Source organism: Micromys minutus (genome assembly GCF_963924665.1).
Source record: "Micromys minutus genome assembly, chromosome: 2".
Classification (NCBI taxonomy): Eukaryota; Metazoa; Chordata; class Mammalia; order Rodentia; family Muridae; genus Micromys; species Micromys minutus.
Window position 1 is genome coordinate 68,361,276 of NC_137971.1, and position 24,252 is coordinate 68,385,527.

The window sequence follows — 24,252 nt, forward strand, 5'->3', positions numbered from 1 at the left end:
TCACGCTGCTCTCAATTCTCTGGTAGTAAATACTTGAGGGTTTCTGTTGATAGTCTGTTAGCTTGGAATTTCACAGGTGCTGCCGTCTAAATGGCAGCCATCCCTAAATCTCCTTCAGTAGCTTTGAGCCCAGTCAGGATTTGGTTCTGTTTTACTGCACTGTCTGAAACCTCTACCTGTTTAATTTTACTGTTAAGCTTGTGTTTTAGCCAGAGATAGGTATTTTCCTAATTTTAAAAAACAAGAATATTTCCAGTAGAGACAGTAAAATGTAGGAGACTTGTAGTTCACATAGCCACCTTTAAGTTTCACTTTGTCCGTAAGTCCTGTGAATGAATCAGGTCCCTTTGTTGTAAGTCCTAGCCATTCAACTGCCTCATGAATCTAATGAAATTCTCAGGTTATGGTAATTACATCAGTAATCTGATATGTTGTCACTTGAATGGACCACGTGTGGAGAGTCAGTTACTTCTCTCTGTGGGATTGACCCTTTTCATTCATGAAGACTAATAGCACTCATTAAGCTTTATGAGAAAAGAGCTTTAATCACTTTGTCAAGCCAGGTAGAGTGCATTTCTATTATATTTCTAATTTTATGTGATTGTGTGTAGCTGCTGATGTACAGTTCCCTGCTAGGTTTAGGGGACTTCTGCATTATAGAAATTTCTAAGTCTGAGTTACATTTTGTGTGGCACCACTTACAGATGTTTTCAATTAAATGCAGGTAAATAAATGGGATTATGTATCAGAGGTCAAGAGATTACTCACATTCTCTTTAGAGTCAGACTTTGCCAGCCAGTCCAATAGTCTGTGGTCTCCTGACATGTTTGGAGAACAGAGGACGCTGCAGCACAAGTTAATACACATTAGATCATGTGTCAGTGTTGGGACTTGGGCATCTCTTCAAGTGTTTCCTTCTGATCCTTCATTTCAGATCCAAGTTGTCTCTCTTAGGAGTTATAATACTTAGTGAGGTGTTAGCATCTGCAACACGCAGGTCTGTGCTTATTGCATTTCTTACATTCTCACAGAAGATCTGCCTCTCATGATGAAAACTGAGCATAGACATGTAGATCAGACTAGCTAGGGGCTGAGAACCACAGCTAACAATATGGGTCAGGAAAAGCAAAGTGGGAAGGAGACAGATTAGTACGGTTGTGAGGTGCTCACATTCAAGATTCTTACTGGAAGGAAGCTAGTAATCAGATAGATTTACTGAACTTCAGAGCAGGATTTATGAACCTTACCACTGTGCTTTGCTGTGAGGCGCTGTGTGGCTCTGATCAGTTGGAAGCTTAGCTGCACCTCTAGCTGCTGCCCACTGGATGTCAGTAGCACTCTCTTCACCACGATGATAAGCACAGCCCTGTAGATGACAGACTACCAAAAGTTCTGAGGAGGCAAAATTGTTCCCTCGTGAAAATCATTATGAGATGTGTATTATGTGTATTACAGAGAGATGTTAATGAGCCAGTAGTGAAGATAAGATACAGTAGAAAGTTGTTTTCAGTTCAGTAAAGAGTAAAAAAAAAAGTAGGAAAAGTGAAATGAATTAACTGGAACAAATATAAAAAACTGTAAGACCAATTGCAAGATGTCCCTCTTAAATCTAATTATTTAATTAATTATTATTTAAACATTTATTACAGTAACTATAAAAGCCTAAATAAAACTTGGCTGCATGGGAAATTTTTTTCATTGTTTCAAACTTTTTTTGACTATACATGGCTACTGTATTACACTTAAAAATTCATATTTTTGCTTTAGTTAAATTTCAGTAGCCACATGTGGCCGGTGTTTATGTTATACAGTGTAGGGCTGCATATTCCATTTAAAAGTTAGAGATTGTCAGAATGTATAAAAGAATAAAAAGCAAACTCTATGCTTAAATATGAAGATGCGGATGGGTTACAGGTAAAAGGCTGCAGTAAGCTATTCCCGTGAATATTTACCATAAGAACATTGGATGGGCTGTTTTTAAATCAGACAAAGTAGTCTTTGTCTGATAGAAACTGAAGACAGGAAGATGCTTCATAATGAAAAAAAAAAGTTAAATATATTCTAAAATACGGTCTGTTAAAAATAATGCCCTCAAAATAAAAATTAAAAACCAGTAGAAGTGAAGGAGAAGGAGAAATAGTTAAATAGTGACACAAACATTTTAGGAGACTCTTGATGCTTTGAGAGAACATTTAGATGAAGTTAGAAATAATCTAGAAGACTTGAACAATGTGATCACAGTTTTACTTAATTGACATCTATTAATACTATACTCTTCAGTGACAAAAAGTCACGTTTGAAGTCAAGCAAGTCATAAGCTACAGATAACATGGTTCATTAGTAAAGCATTCCTGCTTGAACTGGCTTCCCAGCTGCTCCTTTTTCTTTGTTTTTTGTTTCTTCCAATCCTAGAGATTGTATCCAGGGCATGGAATAGCCTAGGCAAGTACTCTGCTGCTGAACTCGATCTCTTTAACTGCCCCCTTTGAAAATTTAAGTTAGCATATAAAGTTATGGGTTTCATTGTGACGTTTAAAATAGGTACATGTACATTTTCAAGTATGCCACGCCAGAGCATATTCTGGAGTATTTTTCAAAGTTCACTAAATTGAAGAGGATGAAAAATGTAATCAAACTAGTATCAAGAACCAGCAAAAATACAATAGCACTCTCTGCTGTGCTTCTCCAGAGGAGACAGATGTTTAGAAAACATAAGAGAAACAGTCTTGATATTCATTTGGGAAATGGAAGTTAAAACCAGAGAGAAATCACCATGAACTCACTAAATGAATAGAATTAAACACCAGCCAGGGATTGGCACAATGTGGAGAAATTAGAACTTTCTTACTTGACTGGTAGGAAAGTGAAATGTAGAACCACAGTTCAGCTGTTTTTCAAAACATCACAGTTATTTTATAATTCCGAAACTTCTTTTGATTCTGCCTCAGTGAAATAGAAATATGTACCCTCACAGATAATTGTACATGATTATACCAGCATTGTTCATCATAGCCAGAAGCTAGAAAGAATTCAAACTTCTGTCAGCTGGTGAGTGAGTGTAGTGCAGTCAGAAGAAACGGGTGGATCTTAGATTGGAATAGATGGCATGAATCAGACACAGACTGTGCTGTTTCCCTCTCTGACTTATTCAGCCGAGGTCAGTATTTACACTGATATGCTTTAATATTTTAGCACTATTTTATTAATCTTCATAATATTAGCTAACAAGCCATAAATACTCTTAAAAGCTTTCAAACCATTTTTCAAGATTTTTTTTTTTTGGAGTGGGGAACTGTTTGGCTTTCTGAAAAGTCTTAGGAAAACACTCTGGAAAGACACAGGAACTTCACTTCTCTTCTGTCAGCATAATATATTGTGAGGCAGCTTCCTGTGGCAAGGTATTGCTAATGGCCAGAATTTGGGAAAAGGAGTGCTGAGAGGGAGAGAACTGAAAGAAGCCTTGGAGACATGATGGGAAGGAGCTGAATTGTTAAGCTGGAGTTTGGATAATTGTCCTAAGTGTGGAATACACTGACAACCAGGTGTGTTGAGAGCTGGCATGAGTTGGAGTGCTCTGGAGATGGGTTAACTAGTTTATTGGTGGGCGCCTTTACCTGTTTTAGTCTAGTGCTTAGACCCAGGAGGTACCTAGTGAAAGCATGGTTATTTGTAGGTGATAGTCAGCAGTCTATTGGTAATAATGAAACATCAGAAGAGGAAGACAAGACTGTGGCTTGAACCACTTGACCAAACCAGAGAGGAACAGGGTTTTGTTACTTGTAGCTGTATATGTTAGGAAGGAATTCTGTAGTTTCAGATTGTGTCCCATACACTTGAATTGGGAGTTGAGTGTTACTACTCAAAGACACCAATTAGAGATCTGGAACAGAAGCACTAGCTTGTCATTTGATAGTTGTCCCCCTCCCTTGCATGTAAGGCCTGTTGGACAGTTCTGGCTTGGGCAGAGCTCTAGTAAGGCCAGACAGTTGAACTGAAGACATCCTTTCTTGTCTTGAGTTTGCTGTGGTGAGTACAATCAGCAACTTGTATATGTGGCCAGATAGTGCTCCTGAAGCTGATTGGTCAGGAGGTGAGTGTTCTTCCAGTTAGGTTTTGGATATCACATGATTGTTGAAACAGTATAAATTGAAAGTATGTATTGCTTAGTGAAATGAAATGAAAAGTATTAAAGTCTTCTTGAAAGAACCCCGGGGTTACTAAGATGTAAAAGTAGAAATTCGCTTAAAGTAGAAATTCAAACACTAAAAGGAAAAATGACACAAATTTGCCTTGTTCAAGATTTTTCTGCACAAACTTGTTAGTTTAGGGATCTTAAAAATTCAAGATATTTTCTTGCTGGGTTAGCTAACTTTCCTTCAGCAAGTAGAAGTATTTATCATTACTCCCAAGACCTTTTAAGCTGTGTTCAAAATTAGGGTCATCTTCCCTGACAGTTTTCATTGCCCATTAGTTGTGCATGAATGCTTCAGAAAAACCTTGAATAGTAAATCCTGGGGTGGATTAGTCTCCATGGGGACATCAGTCTTGTTTGATCTTGGCATTCATTGAGTTCTCAGTCTGCTCTGTCACCATGGAATATGTTTTCCTGTTAGAAGGACTGTGAACAGGAGGTGCCGGTTGGCCAGAGTAAAGGAGGCGCACACCTGTCACTGCAGTGCTCAGTAAATACTGTCTAGTTTGTATAGTCAAAGTTTGGAATGCCATTACTTTTGGAAAACCATTTGGAAAGTGCCTTACTTTGTAAAGTCTTTATTGAGAGAGTTAAGAATTAAAATATACAGGAATCAGGTTAAAGCAAAGCCTTTAGCATTAACAATTTAATTAAAAAAAATCTGTAAGTTCTATAGTCATAATAGCTTTTTTCTTTCTCTATATATTTAGTAAAACCATTTGTAGCAAGTCCTTTATTATTAGTTTTAAATCCAGTGATATTGCTTATAAATATTAGAAGATAACACTTTCTTCTTAGACTAAAAATTTCATGCTAGTAGACTTATCCAAAGAGTCACCTTATACGTACATTTGAATTCTTAAAATTGCTTGTAAGCTGTTAGTTTCTATAAGGGCTTGTTTTCTAGGATTTTGAAGACTGACTTATATACCTGATTGTTTATCTCTATAAATCAGCTTCACAGAGCTCAGGCTTGAATGCAATTTATTATCACCTGAAAGTGGGGAATCATTATAGAAATAGAAGTAAAAGCCTTTCTGATTATGGACAGATGTAAAAAACCTTCAGTTCTGTAACTTTAGCAATATGTCAAATAGTGGTTTCAGGCAGCAAAGAACTTTTATTAATTGATTAAATTTATAAGTAAGTACACAAATAAAAATAGTAAAAAACCCAAAAAACCAGATTTTCCCTTTCTGGTTGTTCAGAAGAGAATAACTCTTCGTCATCCATCCAGCAGAGATGTGTCATCAGATCCAGCTCTTAGTGCAGTAGTGGGGATGTAGTGCTGGTCCTGAAAACGGGAACGTGGACTCAGTAAAAGGAAGACAGAGCAAAGAGCAAGCAGTGGTAGTTCTGCATGGGAACACTTTAGGATGTAAGGACCAGTGTGCTCGGCTGACTGCGTCTCCTGTATCCTCCATCTAGTGAGTTCACCTTAGCTCCTCACGGAATGACTGCTAGGGCTCTTAACTATTGTTTTAAAAGAAAAAACAATAATCTTACCCAGACAGTGTAAATATGGGTCTGACTTAATTGACGTGTTATTTGCTTTAAAATCAGTAAACATTAAAATTGTTTCAAAGAGCATTTGCAGATAATTTAATGAAATAGGAGATTTGAGATTTGATTGCTAGGTAGATTAAAGCAACTACTAATTATCTAACATTAGGTAGTATTCATTCCCTCAAAGAACTCTACAGGTTAACCTCTGTCCCTACAGAGCAGTAAAGTAACATACTCAGACGAAAACCAGTAGTAGGTTGTTGTGTCCTAGAAGTACAGTTTGGGAGAGTGATTTGGGGTTGCTTTGGAAGGGAGGAGGACTCAGGTTCTGTCCTCTCAAGTCTCCCTCCTCATCTTGACCCCTTTTGGAAAAATCCCCTCAAATGACTTCCTCTTTGCTAATTACTCTGAGCCTAGCTTGTCTGGGGCATCATGGAGGCACAGGAAGGCAGATGAGTGAGGAGACAGGTGTATTTTGTTAGGATAAATGAGCACTCATTTGGGGAACAGTTTGGCTGAAAGTGAGAACTGGCCTATTAATATTCATGTCATCTCTACATGGTGCTTTGGAAACAGAAACTGCAATGTATAGCTCATTAATCACCAAAGCTCAGCCACCTTTCTCCAGAATTCAAGGTGAATTTTCTTTTGTATAGCTGAGGGGAGCTTTATTATGTTTTCCTGTTACTCGCTAAATCCTCTAAACAGAGGATCTTTTGAAAATTTTCTGATTTATTCCTTTGCACAACCTAAACTGCAAACTGCAGACTTGGAAAGAAAGATTAAGTATTTCTAATACCATCACTGACAGACTTATAAGGAAATAAGATTGCAGTTGTAGTAGTCATGGACTGTGTACTTCCCCATTAAAAATAAATAAGTAAGGGCTGGAGAGATGGCTCAGTGGTTAAGAGCACTGGCTGCTCTTCCAGAGGTCCTGAGTTAAATTCCCAGCAACCACGTGGTGGCTCACAACCATCTATAATGGGATCTGATGCCCTCTTCTGGTGTGTCTGAAGATAGTGACATATAACACTCACACACATAAAATAAACAATAAATAAATCTTTTAAAAAATGGGTTGTTCCATTTATTTGGGTCTTAGGCTTTTTTCATAGAAGTTTTGTACTTTGCAGTGAATAGAATTTATACATGTAAGCTTTAATTGTACCTTTCTTTTCATTGTGATTTTAATTTTACATTCCTATCTTTGTTATTATAAAGGAAAAGAATTGAATTTCACATCTTAATTGTTCAATCTAGGCTTTGCTGTAATTACTTATTAGTTAGTTTTTCTCCATTCTATGGGATTTTTACAGTCATCTGTAAAGAAAGAATTGATTCTTTTTTCTCTTCCTTGCTCTGAACTAATCCCTTCTCCTCTTTTTTCTTTCCATTCCTCCTCTCCCTCTTCCTCCTCTCCTTTTTCTTTCTTTCTTTTTCTTTTTCTTTTTTCTTTTTTTCTTTTTTTGTTTTTGTTCCCTTCCCAACAGCTTCTCTTCCTCAGGATTTGCACACGTTAGGCAAGTACCACTCACCTGCCTCCCTAGCTCCTTATTCCCTTCCTCTCTCTTATTATGTTAGCTAGGACTTCGAATCTGATACTAATAAGATCCAGCTATCTTCATAATCTGAAGTGAGGAAGGAGAGAGAAGCATCTAGTTTCTTATTGTTAGCTATGCTTCTTGTAGATATTTTTAAACAGCTTGAGCTGTCTCTTCCCTGTAGCTTGTGGAAGTTTTTGGTCAGCTGTTGAAATGTGTCACACATTTCCCGATTAATGGACTCACATTGTTTTCTTTGTGTAGTCGTATGGATAAGATGGGTCACATTAGTTACCTTTCTCTCTCTCTTTTTTTTCTTTTATTCTTTTCTCTTCCTTCCCTTAGTCTTCCCCCTCCTTCCCTTCCCCTTTCTTTCCCTTCTTTTTCTTTATCTTTTAAAGATTGAGTTTTTCATGCTAACACATTCTTTGTCTGTCACAAACCAAATTTAAGGATTTTTAAACTCAAACATAATAAAAGCTTATTTAGACTAAGAGATCTTTTTAATCTAAAGAAAATGACTCCCTGCTGATGTTTCTGTGTCTGGTTTTTCATAGGCAGAGCACCCTGCTAATGGACCGGAATGTGGTTATGGCTCTTTTCACCAGCAGTACTGGCTTGATGGGAAGATCATTGCTGTGGGGGTGATAGACATCCTCCCATACTGTGTGTCTTCTGTGTATCTGTACTACGATCCTGATTATTCTTTTCTATCTCTGGGTGTCTATTCAGCATTAAGGTAAGACTGCTTTGTACAGTTGTAGTGAATTACACCAATTTGTCTATATTTCATTGTGTAATAGGAGTCTCCTTTTGATAGTATGTTAATTTTCTGGCACAGTACTTTCATAGCTGTATATTAATATTTAAAAGTAAAAGTTTTAGGGGGCTGGACAGATGGCTCAGCAGTTTAAAGCACTTCCTGTTCTTTCATAGAATAAGAACTCAGTGGCCAGCACTCTTGGGTACTTGCTGGTCCTCTTCTGACCTGTACAGGAACTTGCATGTAATGTGTGTGCATGTTTGTTTGTGTGAGTTGTGTGTATGTACACACTCACATGCACATGGCTGAGGAGGAGAATAAAATAAACCTTTCTCTAAAAGATAACAGCTTCAGAAATGATGCCATTGTTTGATGGTAATTCTCTGTTTTAATGTTTCTATATACTACTGTATGGGTATAAGGAATCATTGTGGGTTCCTGTGAGACTGCTTAGCAGTAAGTGCTTTCTGGGTAAGCCTGATGTCCTGAGTTTCATCTCTAGGACTCATCTCACATAAAGGTACTAGGATAGGAGTGAGTCTAAAAAGACCATGGTGCATGCATTCTCTCCACCCCCATCACACACACACAAGAATAATCAATAAAGTTCTCAAAAAGAAACCTTGTGTTTGGTTGTTTCTCATCTGCTAAAAGAAATACAGTTAGAGAGTACAGCTTCTCTGATTGGGCAGCCCTCATCTCTGCTGACAGATGGAGAAGGTGTGGAGAGAGGGAGGATGGGCTGTCTGTCGTCCTTCTCACTCTAAGGCAATGTATGTCCACTGTGCTACAGAGTTAGGAATCATATGTGCCAAAAGGGCTGGGTCTAAATGCATATATAATTTTTCCTGAAATTTATTGGCTATTAAAATTTTGTTGTGCTGTTAAAACAGCCCAGATTCCTTGAACATCCTAGGGCATACTGAGTAATATTATAGATACCTTTATTTTATGTAGATTAGCTCTTTTTCCACATTAAAGTATAAAATCTGAACTTAGAAGTATTTATTTGAACTAATTTAGAGGTTATTGGGAGTATCTATGTAGCAATAATCATTTTGTGTTTTAAAAAAACAGCTTTCTTTTTAGATTTGAGTATTTTGATACTTTCCATTAGGTTTTATTTGAAAATTGAAACCAAAATTAACTCTATTATTTTTTTTTTTTGACAGAGAAATTGCTTTTACTAGACAACTGCATGAGAAAACACCACAACTCAGCTACTATTATATGGGTTTCTACATTCATTCCTGTCCCAAGATGAGATACAAGGTAATGTCAGTTTGGTGGCTGTGCCAGTTTTTATTACAGAAGATGACTTTTCAGTACAGTGTGCATCTTGGGCCACACCTCTTGGCGTGTAGAGGTGGGAGTGGATTAATAAGGAGACAACTTTGCTCGCTCATGAGGAGAGAATCATAGTCTCCACTCTGCTGACATGATCCTGTGCATTCGTTGTCGTAAGATTTAAGGATGTTTTGCAGTTTTCTTTTAAAAATAGTTATCAAGAGTCTCCTTTAGTAAAGGCTGTTGACATTTCTTTAGTGGTAGTGTGGAGCTACAGAGGATCAGACGGCTCTGCCGCTGAGACCATCACTTTTGTCTGCTTCACTGAGTAGTGGTTAGCTCTGAAGACTATAGAAATACAGTGGGATCTACCTTTTAAAGTGTGTGTTGCAGGTGATGCTGAGGAAGTTGTAGCAGAAAGTGAGGTCATGTAGTGGTTGGTGGCTGAGGAGTACATGGGGTTTTCTTCTACAGAGTGGAGGAGGAGGGAAGCAGGGCTCAAATGAAGAGTAGGTGTGATGGGGAGGCAGGAGTCAGAGTTCCAAACCCATGATACCTTCATAGGAGGAAGAACAGGTAGACATTTGGGAGACCTGTCCTGACTATAAGTAGGATTTATTTTTTTCTAAATAATATGAAACAGTTTAAAAACATATAAAGCAAAAGCTGCGTACTGTGTATCCACTGCTCTGCAATGAATCGTCTGCCTTCTCTTACCTGTTCTTTCACTCAGTTCCCACCTTCATCTCTTTTCAATTTTGGAACATACTAAGAATAGCCCTTTTTTGGAAGACAGGGTCTAAATCAGCCATAGTTGGCCTGGAGTTTGATATGTGAACTGTGCTGGCCTCAGACCTCATCTGCCTGCCTCTGCCTCCCAAATGCTGTGATTAAAGACATGAGCCACCATGCCAGCCACAGATGCCTTTTCAAACTGAAGAATCTAGGACTCTTTTTCCCCCTATTGTATTTTGAGGTGCTAGGAATAAAACCCAGGACCTTACACATGCTAGGTATTTGTTCTTCCATGAAATGAGCCCCCAAGAATATCCTTGTATTTGTAAATGTTTTAGTGGGTATTTATGAAGCATAAACACTTTGAAAATGATTACATTCTTAACCACAATTGCAGAACATTGATGATGTTCCTCAGCTCTTCTATGATACAATCAGTGATCCCATTTCCTGTCTCAGACTGCTTCACCATCAGTCTAGTTAACTTAGCACCTCACAAGAGCCATACATTAAATTTGGTTAATATATTTCAAATCTCTCTAATCTAATTTTTCACTGTTTTTCCCTTCCTGTCCTTTGAAAGAATAATTTACTGTACTTAGTAGTTGTGATCGTGACTTTAAAGCTTTGAGGTTGAGCTGAATAGCTGGTGGTTCCTTTGTCAGCAATTCTGGTCTCTAAAAGCAGGGCTGACTTTGGTTTCCTCAGCCATCATTTCTGTGGTTAGGAATTACTTCTACAGTGCATACTGGATGCTAAAACTAAATTTGACATTTCTATAATAATAGCATGTTATATTCCCCTTTCCCAAATTCAAGTGTGTCCTGTTTATATATTCCAGGTGAAGTCTGTTGATACTTATCTTCATTTTGTTTCCTAGCTAGCTCATAGTGGCTTTGCTGTATAGTAGATTTTCCTTTCAGTTGGATAGTTGCACTAACACAAGCACTCAAACTCCCAAGGAGCTTGCTGTTAGCTGGACCTTTTAATTCAGATGGACGAGGCTAGTTGGTACTAACTTTGCCTTTCTGGGAAAACCCTTACAGCTGTGAACACTTGCCTCTGCTCAGAGGAAAGTGGTACTGAGCTCCTTCCTCTGTTGATGACACACGCACAGGCTCACTTTGTGGACTGTGCGGGAATATCGCCTTTGTGCTAACACATACCAAAGATGTTTTGAGGAGTAGTGAATTTCTCAGCCTTCTTGTGCCTTCCTGAGGTCTGATTTCCTGTTAGCCCCTTAACTCCATGACTCAGTATCTTCCTTTCAGTAAGGTCTTGTGGAAGCAGAGGGTGACAGTGTAAAGTGCTGTGGAAACTTGTGTAGAACACATTCTCTCATTGAACTACTGCATCTCAGCACACTGTGCAACTAGCACTTCCTATTGACAGTGCATTTAAGAACACTGCCCAGAGAGTTGTTGTTGTTGTTTTTTTTTTTTTTTTTTTTTTTTTTTTTTTTTAATTGGACAAAGGAAACAAAAAGACTAGTATTTACTCTCTGGAATTTTGATATGTTTTTGAAATCATGAATCCTGAAGAAAGACATTTTAAAAGTCAGGAAATTGGGGGAAAATACATAATTCGTCCATAAAAGTTAAATCTGAAAATTTAACATTGAAGCGTTACTTGTTTGAGAAATCCCTGAAGGTCAGATAGAAGGAAGGTCTAGAGATGTGACTGAAGGAGCTGACAGCTTATGTGGCTTTGAAGGAATCAGGGCAGGGCTATGGTGGAAGAAGCTGGTCTAATGAAAGACTTGTTTATGACTGCTGCTGTTAACAGTGTAAATAGTGCATGCCAGAAGAGGGCATCAGATCCCTTTATAAATAGTCATGAGCAGGGAATTGAACTAAGGTCTTCTGGAAGATCAATCAGTGAGTGCTCTAAACCTCTGAGCTATCTCACCAGCACACTATGAAACTTCAGTTTAATTCTTAGGACCACATAGTGTAAAGAGAGCCAGTTCTTGCATTTTTTCCTCTGACCTCCTCATGCACACCATGGCAAATGAGTCCACACATGTACACAATAGATAAACGTTATTTTGTTTTCTTAATGAAAAGTGTATAGAATAATGTTCTAAGGAGTAATGAATGTTGGAAGCAAAATCTCATTATAAGTTGACAACACGGAATTGAGCTTCTGTGTAGCACTGCTGACCACATTCCGGGTGTTGTGTCATCAGAATAGGACCAAGTAAGCTTTGCCAGCATTCTCCATTGCCTCAGTACTTGCAAAAAGTATTAAACTTAGCATTTCTTACTTGCTAAATGATTTTAAAGATATCTGTATTGGTGAATGAAAATGTAACTTGGAGTTCCAAGAATTTTCCATTTCTAGAACCTCCAAGTCAGTATTTGTTTAGATTTAGAAACAGGATCAGAACTGTAAAATAAGGTAGGTGACAGAGGATGAACTGGAAATAAAAAAAACCAAAAAACCCTTTGACTCTTTTTCCATTTAATTTGTGTTCACGTTTTTGTCCCGCGCAACCGTCTCGCCAGCAAGAACGACGCGGCACACAAAATAGGATTCTTCTGCGGTAAAGCTTTAATGCTCTCGAGAGGCAGAGCATAAGCTTACATCAAGTAGAAGCGAAGACCACGAACTATCTAGCCCGTCCCCTTATATAGGAATCAGTCCTCGCCTTGGACGTGGAGCCCCCTGATTGGTTGAAACTCATCAGGCCATATGACCCCATGGGAGAGGCAGAGCTCAAGGAGTGGAAAGTTACCCAGCGCGTGCGCACATGACTTGTTTACTGCTAACTCCAGCCGGATGTCAGCGCCATCTTGTAATGGAGAATGTGCAGGCAGCGCCCTACACGTTTTCTTCTAGGGAGAGATGTTTTGGCATGAAGTTGTATCATTGGTGATTTTGTAGATCTCTGTGATATGTTAGAATTTTTTTATTAATTTATTTTGGAATGCCAGCATTTGCCTGGAATCACTGTTTTTGAGCACTTGGGTTTTTAAGAAACTACTGATCTTAATTTTTATATTGTCAGTTCAGATTGTTTCTTAGGGGCTTGGGTGACTACTCAGTAGGTAACGTCTCTGCTGAGTAAGCATGGGGACCTGGTTTTGGTGTCCAGCATCCATTGAAAAAGCTGGATGTAGTATGTCTGTAACCCCAGTGCCAGCCAGTCCAGCCAGACCAGTGAACTCTAGTTAGAAAAGATTGTGTCTCACAAAGTAAGGTGGAGATAAAGGAAAAAAACTCATTCAACCGCTGTCCTCCACACAGCCATGTAGTAAGAAAATTCACAGCTTGTATGTACTTACAAGGCGGTACATAAAGCAGTATTTAACTATGTATTTACCAAGTGTATTTAACTGTGCTTGAAGATGCATTAATGCTTTTATGTTTTGGATTTTCTTGTACAGATTTGTCCAAATCAATAGTCCTCTCTATGTATTTGTTATGTAACATATATTGTACATATAACGCAGGGCTGATGTTGACAAAATAGCTCTTTTGCCTGCTTTGTGTTACTGAGTAAAAAACTTGTCATAGAATCATGCTCAAATGATGGTTCTGTCTTTTCATGTAGAGTTGATTAGAAGTCTTCATGGTCAGTGCCTTTTCCCTGCTCATCAGAGCTAGTGTTCATTTGCCTCCCCTAGATGGGACTGGCTTGGTGACTGACTTTCACTGACTAATGGATAGCATGTAAATGGTTGTTTAGGGCTTCTGGGCTATACTTGGAGGACCAGCATGTTTCACTTCTATATCTTGAGCCAGGTGTCATGTAAAAGGTTTAGCTGCTCTACTGGAGAGAGAGGCCTGTGTGATGCCTGATGCTACCTTGGCTGGTTCAGTGCAACTGCATGATTATTGAATCCAGAAAACCCAACAGCAAAGCACCAAGGAGTCCTGAGTTATCAGTGCTAAGTCCTGAGCCTGTTTTAGGCTACTGAGTGTTGGGGCAGCTTGCCACACAGCAGTAGATGACAGAAGCATGGTGTAGGTATGGAAATCACCCTGTGTTGTGTAGGCTCATGTCTTAGAATACACTGATCTGGACAGTTGTTATGGTAGCTCAAAGTGAGAGGTTTTGCAGAGCCACTGAATTTCTCTGGTTATACCAGAAATGCTGTGTAGCTAATGAGAGTTCATCTTTATAAGGTTTTTATTGAAAGCTCTTATTAACAAGTCATTGTCACATGTCAACAATTTTGCTTTTGTTTGAGTTACTAATGATGACCAGTACAAGATCTGTACATTACTTGTGTACTTAATGTCTTAGGAGGCCAGAAAGGGTGGTGGATCTTCTGGAAGAACACCAGTGCTCTTAACTGCTGACCTGTCCCTGTCGCTGCTGCATTTTATTTTTAATGGTCCATTGGTATAAATGCATTTCTGTGAGCATATATTATCTTTGTAACTTCTAGTGTGATGGAGTAAGCCTTTACTTAAAAAAAAAAATACTTTCAGCTTTTGTTCAGATTTTTGCTTTGTGTATGGTGAATTTTTTTTGTTTTCCTTCTAATTATTTTATTTTTGGTGTGTTATTTTTTTCAAATTCCTTTATTAATTCACACTCAATATTTATCCTATATTTATATATATCTGTTTTCTTTCTATGCTAAAAGTTTTACTTCAGAATTTTTACTTACTTTGCTAAAGCTTTTTTAAAGAGCATTTTTCAAACTTACATATATTTTCCTTTTTATCTGGTTTTGATATATTTAAAAGATACTTGATTACTTTTGAAAGTAAAAATGGCATATACTAAAGTTAGGCATAACTTAAAGTACTTTGCTCAATGCTATCTCTCAGTGCTGCTGAGAGGCTGTTGTGTATTCTGAAAGGGGTGTTTTGATGAAGTTCTTCAAGCAGACCCGTATGCAGGCCAGAGTAAACAGTGATTTCAAGTGGTCTTCTTTGGTGTCATGACATGGCCAAACATCAGTGGAAACATCAGAAAGATTTCTGAAATAGCAAAAAAGAAACAAAGGACTAGTTCATCTTTGAGCCAATCCTTTTTATACTGAATGCCTCAGCTGGACTGTGGGCAGACAGAACCCCTGGAATTCTACAGGACTTTGTCCACAAGAAGGTTTTGGCATTACTGTTACAAAAGCTTCTATAAAAATGTTAATTGCTGTTAACAGAGCTGCATTAGCAAAATTCTGTGCTACTGAAACCCTTGAGCTTCAAAAGTGTCTTGACCAAACAGACCAGCAAATGTTATTTTACTACAGTCTAGCAGCCCAGGGTCTTACATGTGGTTACATATGGTAGTGACTTTTTCCTATTGCTGGGCTGAAAGAAATACAAATGATCTCATCAGTTACCCACAGCACAGAAAGAAATACTGGATTCTTTTGATTCAGCATCTTTTTTTTTTAAATGTCAGCTGTCCAGTGGATTAGACATAGTAAAACAAATCACTATAGTATGATTTTAGTAAGGAATTTTGATGCCTCCTAGAGGCACTGGGAGGTAAAGAATCTGGTACTCATCACAAAATTATGTTTTAAAAATTGTCTCAAGTGAAGACATGTGGCACATTAGAACCAAAAGTAGTTCCTTGAGGGTCATTTGGTCTAAGCTCATTACACATGAGAAAATTAAGATCAGTGTGGTTGATTTGACTTGCCCAGTGTTTGCATTAACTCACATTTATTTTTAACAACATAAAGGAGCATCTAAACCAAAGATGACTCTGGTTAAGAGCACGTGTTGCTCTTGTGGTAGAAGACCTGAGTACGATTCCCCAGCATCTACATCAGGCAGCCTACAGCCGTCTGCAACTCAGCTCGAAGGAATCAAATGCTGTTTCTGGCTCCTCAGGCACACCTATGCACATGGAACACTCACACACATGTGCACATACAGAAATAAAGAGAAATCTTTTTTAAAAAAGCATTGGAGTTAACATAAGTAATATTTATCAGGTTTTTGATAATTACATGTTTTTCATTTTGGACTGTGCTTGAATGCTTCAGTTGTTTATTCAGTTTTACACTCATTATTTGTGTGTGTGAGTGCACATGAATGCACAGCACCTGAGAGGGCAGAGAGCCCGCACCAGTTTGTTCTCTCCTCCCATCATGTGGGTTTTGAGTCTAGAACCCAGGTGGTCAGGCATTGTAACAAGTGCCCTTACCCACTGAGCTAACTACTTTTTAAAGTTAAATATTAACTAGGGAAAATCACTTCTTTTTACCACACGTCATATTATTTATTTTGATCATCTCTTCGCAATGAAATAAAATGTTTAGGGGTAGTGCATAATTCTTAACCTTAAAAAATTATTAGTAGTCTGTAATTTTGGAGAAATGCTAGTGCCTGAACTTTATCCTGCCCTACTAAAGAAGAGTGTTTGCTTTCCTGCGCGATTTGACCCAGTCACTCTTTTTCTTTGCGCACAGACTTATTGCCTCTGAGCTCCTTGCATTGGAAATTATAGTAGGACTATCTTGGACCTTCCAGAGATGTAAATAATGACACGGGGGCTTTTTAATATTTTTATGCTAAGGTCTTTTGCTAGTCATGTTCCTGACTGTTCTGAACTTAACTGCACTAATCTTGGCACTACCAGCTCTGTCTCTCCTCCACTCTGGTCAGTCCACTGACTTCCATGTTCCTGGCAAATCTCCTGTTTCTGCCTCTTCTCCCAGCATCCCTCTCTCTGCCCTAAAGTTTCCCCCTCCGCTTCTTGTCCAGCTATTGGCTCTCAGCTCTTTTTATAGCCAATCAGATACAATTCTATAGTTTCTAGACTAGTAAGGACAAATGAATATTTACAAAATATGAGACTGGTGATGGACCTTAGAAATAGCAATACCAGGATCCTGCCAGCATTTAGCTCTCCACCAGTACAGAATTAACAACTGAATATACAGAGACACACCTTCACACAGTGTATCCCAACAGGAAATGTTGTCCCTTCTTGTTCCAGGGTGGTGCTTTCTTTCTAAACCAAACTTAGGCCACCATAAAGCCACTCTCTGTTTATCTCCTAGCAATTCCTACATGTTCATTCTTACTTGGCAAAGCTAGAAGTATATCTCTGCTTCTAAGAATTCTTCAAGTTTAAGGCAAATACTCTACCAACTGAACTACAGTCTGAATCCCTGGATATTCTTTAAATCATATAAGCAAATAGCCAGTAACTCCACACCGAACACTTTATTTCACTCTTCCCAAGAATCAAGTTGTTTTTGAAAGAGAAATTAATTTTTTGTATGAATTTTAAAGATACAGTATTTCTTGTGGAACATTTTTAGTCCCTTCTTGTTGTCAGGGATCTTTGGTAAGAGCTATCTGTGACTCCTAGAAGAATCTACTTGTGGATCATAGCTTCTGCTTTCCTGTAGTATGTGTGGTCCTTGTTACCCTCCCTTTCCTCCTCTTCACCTTTCAAGATTCATCTCAGGTCTGCCTCCCTTGTGAAATCTTGCTGCCCTTCTGACTGGCACGCATTGTTTCCATTGCAGCGTATGTTCTGACACCAGTGTGGGTGGCATTGCCTTATGGACTTTCTCTGTCTGTTTCACTAGAGTCTCAGCTTTCGGACAGTTGAATTCATTAATTTTTGTAGCACTATCCCTGCTTTATAGTACATATTCAGGATCTCTTTAGAGGTGTAAATATAGATACATGGCTAATGAGTTGTTTGGTCACTGGTTAGGGGAAATGTGTACCTGTGTCTGATGTTCACATTGTTTGGCATTTTTACAGGTTATCTTAGTTTGGTACTATTAAGGACAAGTTCACTTTGAGAAGAAGAGGGATTTCTATTGTGTTTGAATTGTTAGAGAGAGGCAAGCTGTGCTTGCATTTGTGTTCTTCAGATTTTTCTCAGACATTGTAATTAATTTAGAACATTTGTAATTGTGAAACTGTATAGTGTAATTTGAGTTATAATTTATTAAATTAGTCTAGAAATATTTCTTAGTAAATTTTTACTACTGTTAAAGTACAAACAATATACTGAACACCTGGGACTGAGTACCTTAAAAATAACACATTGCCAGGTGTAGTAGCACATACCTGTAATTCCTGCTTTTAGGAGGTTCAGGCAGGAGGATCAGGATAAGGCCATCCTTAGCCGTGTATCAGGTTCCAGGCCAGCTCATGGAACCACATGAGACCCTGTCACAAAACAGAAGAGCAGGGTCAGTGAAATGCCTCAGCAGGCTATGGCACTCACTGTAGAAATCTGGAAACCTGGATTTGAGGCCAAGAATCATAGAAAGGTGAAGGAGGAGAAGTAGCTTTCCATGCATGCCTGTTTCTAGTTTTTGTCTTAAAAATTAAAAACAATATCCAAAACAAGCCAGCTGATTCATTTCTCACATTAATGGAGTCTGGAAAGTCTGAGATCCAGGCACGGGTAGTTTCTGTGTCTGGTGAGAGCTATTCTCTGCTTTTAAGGTGGTACCCTGAACTCTTTGTCACATAGAAGGGACAGAAGGACACAGGGAACCAATGCTACTCAGCAGTGTTGTACAATATCCTACCTGACTTCTGTTGTCAGTGTTAAAGCGAGCTTTTTCCTTCCCTCTGTCCTGGCAGGGCAGTCTGTCATAACTTAGACTTTCAGATATAGAGAGAGGTTTTAGTCTTAACCTCTTCAGCTTTCCTCATGCAGGTAGGCCATGCTTGTAATCCAGGCACATGGGAGGTAGCTAATATGTTAGAGCATGAATCAATTAAAGATCATCCTCAGCTAATGAGAAGTTTGAGAACAGTCAAGTTTTATGAAAATGTTAGAAAGAAAACAAAACCATTAGCAAAAAGATAGAACCTTTGTGAGATATTTTTCATACTAAATGATTTGCTTGTTTGTTTTGAGAGTCCTACGGTGCAGCCCAATCCTCAACTCCCAGTGTAGTAATCCTGGCTGGCTTCCAGTTTGCAATCCTTGTCTTCTGAATGCTAGCTCTAAAAGTATGTACCTGCCACATCTAAACTTAATGCATTCAAATGCCTTGTTGTCAGACTTCTTGTCATCAACAAATTTTTAGCAGCATGATTATCTTGGCCATGTAGCAGAAAGATAGAAGTGCTAGTGCTAAGAAGCAAGGTGCCTACCGCTAGGAGGACCTTCAGTCATTTCTGCCAGGCCCCTGACTCCTGTCATTTGTAGGGACCTACCTGAAGGCAGCCAGCTGTTCTAGAGTAGATTAGTCATGTAAGGCTTAGCATTAAAACTTCAGCTCCTGATGAATGAAACTGTGAGATCCTCTTCTTTAAAGATAACATTGGGATTGGACTGTGAAGAGGATCCAGTTACAGTAAGGACATTCAAAAAGAAAAATAAAGCAAAAAAAAAAAAAAAAAAAAAAAACCATTAGGTTTTCTTAATTGGACATTGTAGAAAACTTTTTTTACGAGACACATTACCTAGAGTGTAGAGACCTTGACTTTGTTTCATCAGGCTTTCAAAGGGACCAGTGAATTAATCAAAAGATAATCAAGATGAGAGAACCTTAGATGCCAGGGGAAGCCAAAGCTGTGAGTTAGTAGCAGATGAAAACACAGATTAGTGCTTCCTGCTGCTGAGGAGACATAAATAACCGCTTGCCAATTTTTGAGTATTATTTTGGATCCATGAAGCTTTTGTCTAGCCTGGTTTCCTCTTGCTAGATAGTCTGGAACTCTCTGGGGCTGACTCTGTAGCTAATATTTCTATGCTTACCTTTATAAGCATAGGTATGTAATAGTGTGTCCTGTTTGCATAGTTGTATGAGCTTCTTAAGGGAATCATGAGTGAATTTATGTCCTCAAGCTAAAGGCTACTGTAATAACCTGTTTACCAGCAGAAGATGTGCTTTAAGGGGAATAGCAGCTAAGGCAGATCTTGCTTCTTTTTCTTAGAGTGCTAAGTATCTGTGCCCAGGACCACTTAATCTGCCCAATGCTGAGTGAATAGTGGGAGGAAGGAGCTTGGTAAAAGTGAAAATTCTAATCTCCTCCTACATATTATGTCACGTAATACATATTATGTCATACATCATGCACTTCTGCTCGTTCCCATAGGACAAAAGCTGCCTCAGAAAAGACATTCTTGCAGTTACAGGGCATGCCAATTGAACTGCTCTTTAATTTCAATGCTTTATTTTATCAGAGTTGGATATTTCTGGGTTTTCAGACTTAGCTGTTTGACAGATATTTTCCCAAAGTGAATGATAAGAGTTTGTGACTCTAAAGAAAATAATTTTAATATAATGGGGACTAGGAAATGTCCATAGCTGTGACTTTAGAATGTACCTTGTGAATAAACATTAAATAAATGTGAAACTTGTGAAACTATTAGTATAATTTAGGGTATAATTAATGAATAATATCCAGTTATGAAAAGACTATTATAATACCTATTTTTCCAGTCATCAATGTTAAATAGTCTTTCCATACTTCAACCAAAATAACATATTTTAACAGGCTTGAATACTGTTTCCTAGGTTGAGATCTCTCTCTCTCTCTCACTTCACAATGAAGCTGGTTTTGTTTGTTTTAAATTTTAGAAGCAGGGCCTATTAAAGTGTACTTATGACATCCTGTTGTTTTTTTTTTTTTTTTAAAACAACTCTACCCAGTGGTAAAATCCTTTTCATTTTCTGAACACTGGATAGTCTTAGTAGTTTGTGAATGTTTAACATGTATTTCTGCATTCTTAATCAAATGCTATTGAAGCTCTATTGTAGATATTTTCAGAATTTATAGCATTTTACTAGAGAAATATACAGTAAAGATGTAGTTCCCAAAGACAGAGCTGAGTTTAAACCTTAATACCATGCCTTTCCGAGCCTGTGTCTGTCTGTAAATGAAGATAATAGCCACCCCTCTATAGAGTCCTGGGGAAGACTAATGTGGCAGTATGTAGATAGCAGGCAGGATAGTGATCAGTTCACAGTAGCCAGTGAATGCTAATTTTTAATTTTTCTGATATAAAATTATTTAATCATATCTATTCACCAACATTTTGTAACTGTTATAAAGCTCTATTGACTGACTCTAGGTTTTGGATTTTTAAAGTTTGTTTTTGGCTAGACCTCTAGTAGAGATGCTTTGGGAAGCTTTTGTCTTAAGCCTAGACCTTTAGTAGAGATACTTTGTAAAGCTTATGCTTGGCTCTGTCTTGGTGATTCTTTGTGCTGTGGTGTAAGTGCTTCCTGCTGTTTGTGGAGAGATAATGACTGAGTGCTCAGTGATCACTCTCTCCTCTCAGAGCAAGTAGCTGGACGCAGCTTTAGCATATCTGGTGATAGATCTTAAGATCCATAGCTCACAAACACGCCGTCAGATCTGAGGGCTGTTAAGACGACTTTAATAAATAGTCTCTGAAGATAAAAAGAAGTCAGCAAGCATGGAAGCTATCATAAACTACTAGGGCTGTGTTGGAGACACAAGACAACTTAAATTGGCTCCCACTGGCCAGAATGTGTACAGAGTAAGCATCAAAAAGGAATGACGACAGTGGAGTCAAACACACTCAGTGACTTCAGTTCTGTGAGTTCATGCTGATAGAAAAAGCATTACTAGAATGTGTGCTTGCTACCACTTTGAGTTACTTAGATGCTATGTCACCAAAAACCCATAGATTAGCAGCTGCTAGGTCTTTGGCCTGTGTATCAGCAGCTTATAAACACACATGATATCCCAAACTTGAATCTCTGTCTGAAAAAAAGAAAAATAGCATGGTTGAGGTTCTGTGCAGTAGTAGCTTGTCAGGATTATACACTTCCTCACATCTGGAAGTTGTAGGCTTCAGATTCAGTTGTATCCATGCTTTCTCCATACATTGCTGATGTGATAAAATAGTAATTGGTGCTGTTTTGATTTCTGCAAATGGTTGCCGGATGAAAAAGTGACGATTGGCCCTAAATGATACTTATAAACCACATGTGAAAATATTTAAAATAAAATTTAAAGACCTTTTTTGGGTGTTTAATGCATATGTGGTTGTGCAGTGGTTAGTATAATAAATAGATAAAATTCTACCATTTATGGAGACCGTGATTACTATTCTCTTACAGGGTTTTACATACTGTACCTGTACTATCAGGGTTGCTAATTGAGTTTGGATGTATGTGACTGAAGTTATATAATTGCATATAATGTTCACTAAAATTTACTAAAATCTAAGATTCTTTGGACTTCATAATCATAATTCGTTTTTTACATTTACTTAACTAAAATTCAGTGAAATTGATGATTTGTTCATTTTATGAATAAAAATGTCTATGTAATTAATAGTTAATTGATCATTAGGAAAGAAGGCCATCAGCTGTGCAGTGACTTTAGAATGTGCTAAATCTTCATGAGCTCACAAACTCCTGGTGGCATCTAAGGGTATAGAATGTCAGTTCTACCAGGACCCTGCTACTGCACAGTTGAAGGAAGAAGGTTATCCTAAAGCCTGAATTATTTAAATCTTTTGTGATGAATTTTCCATCACGGGGCGGGGGGAATAATTAGTAAAAAGTTACAAGGTTAGACAGCCAGCTTCTCATTGTCCTCAGTTGGGCAATAAACAGACCTTTATGATTTAAGATTTTAGGGCATTGGGAAGCATTTGGTATTGTTATTATATTCTCCAAAAAAACCACAGTAGTTCCAGTTAGAGATAGTTTACGGACTTTATTAACGCTATATATTTGCTGGGAACCTTTTAAAAAAACATTTGCTTGACTTGGGACTTAGAGATTTTTAGAAGAATGTGAAGAAGTAAGAAGCAGGAGTCTGTTTCTGCGGAGCCATCTCAAGGACCATGTCAGAGTTTCTCTGGCTGGGCAGTCGTCATCCACAGAGCTGAGAGCACTGTAGCATGGGGAATGTGAGCAGAAAAGGGAGGAGTGTTCTACGTTTCTAATCTTGGTTTCACTAATGACTAGACTTTTCTGGCTCACTTAAATTTCCTTTTCCTACCTCTTCACCTGTTTCAAAACATTTAAAATGAAACAGATCAATAACTAGGAAAATGTAAGGCCCATCTATTTTAAAGATTCTCTGATGCTCTTTAAGAAATATAATTAGACACATTCATCTTAAATATTTCAGTAAGTATTTATTGGAAACTAGGTCTATAATAGCATTCTTAGGCACAAGAAATGGAAAAACTGATATATTTGGAAAATATACATTGGGATTTGGTGAGGAGGAGATGAAGTTGAAGGACGAATAGTATATAGACAGAGAACCCCAACAGACTGCAGAAATTCAGGTAATGTTTCCTAGATCAGTGACTCCAGCTCTCAGGTCTCACTGAGGCTTCCTTGTTGTTCTGATAGTATTGCCCTACTTCATTATAAAGTATAAGCGGATGTTTCTGTATGGCAGTTACCATAAATGTTGTCTTTCCCCTTAGATTACAAGGTCATTGAGAATACACACTGGCAGAGTTCATCATGGCATGCACAAGACCTTTGTGTGAAGTCTAGTATTTAACAATGACCCACTGAGGGCAGAAATGACAAGGCAGAACATGGTTTGCCTGGGCTTTGATATTTGTACAGGACTCTCTGCAGTTGCTATTTTGGGGAGTTCATTTGTACTTCTTTGCAGAGGTCATCCCAGCTGGACTTGTTAAGTGTTTACATCCCTTTGTGGAGGGGCAGGGAGGGGCAGGAGACCCTCACCTGAGTATTTTGTCAACTGTTGTATGCAACTCTGCCCTAATTGCATTTTGCTTCAAGGAGGGTATTCTTGATCGTTTTATATCAACTTTGACACAAGCTAGAATCATCTGAAAGGATTGAGCATCAAAATTTAAGAAAATGCTTTCATAAGATCTGGTTGTAGGCCATTTTCTTAATTAGTGATTGATGAGGAGAGCCGAGTGGTGCTATTTTTGGGCTGTTGGTCCTAGGTTCTTTATGAAAGCAGGGTGAGCAAGTCATCATGACCAAACCACGAAACAGAATGCCTTTGGAGCTCCTGCCTCATGTTTCCTGCCTTGATTGATTCCTGCCCTAACTTCTTTCTGTGATGTGGAAGTATAAGCCAGACAAACCCTGTATGTAACTTGATTTTGGCCACATTGTTTTATCGCAGCAATAAAAACCCTTAACTAGAGCAGAGGGGCTAGAATAAACAGGTAAGGGAAGGCTGGAGAAGACTGCTGGGGAGTCCATCTGTATGACAAGTCATTATCTTTATTGGGTAAAGACTTCTGCTGATGCCTTTTGAGGCAGTGGGCTGTGTAGGTGAGGATGAGCCTTAACTCAGTAACCCCTCACCTATACTCTACGTAACTCAGTGGTTCC

At 38.3% G+C, this 24,252-nt stretch overlaps 1 protein-coding gene across 6 annotated transcripts in view; it reads left to right on the forward strand.

The window, feature by feature from the left end:
- Nucleotides 1–24,252, forward strand: part of ATE1 (arginyltransferase 1) — a 102,415-nt gene that overhangs the window by 36,833 nt on the left and 41,330 nt on the right. For all 6 annotated transcript variants that reach the window (XM_080911806.1, XM_080911804.1, XM_080911803.1 and 3 more), the window contains 2 exons: nt 7,800–7,981; nt 9,178–9,277. In XM_080911806.1, coding sequence (XP_080767932.1) covers nt 7,800–7,981; nt 9,178–9,277 — 282 coding nt within the window. The remainder of the gene's footprint in view (nt 1–7,799; nt 7,982–9,177; nt 9,278–24,252) is intronic.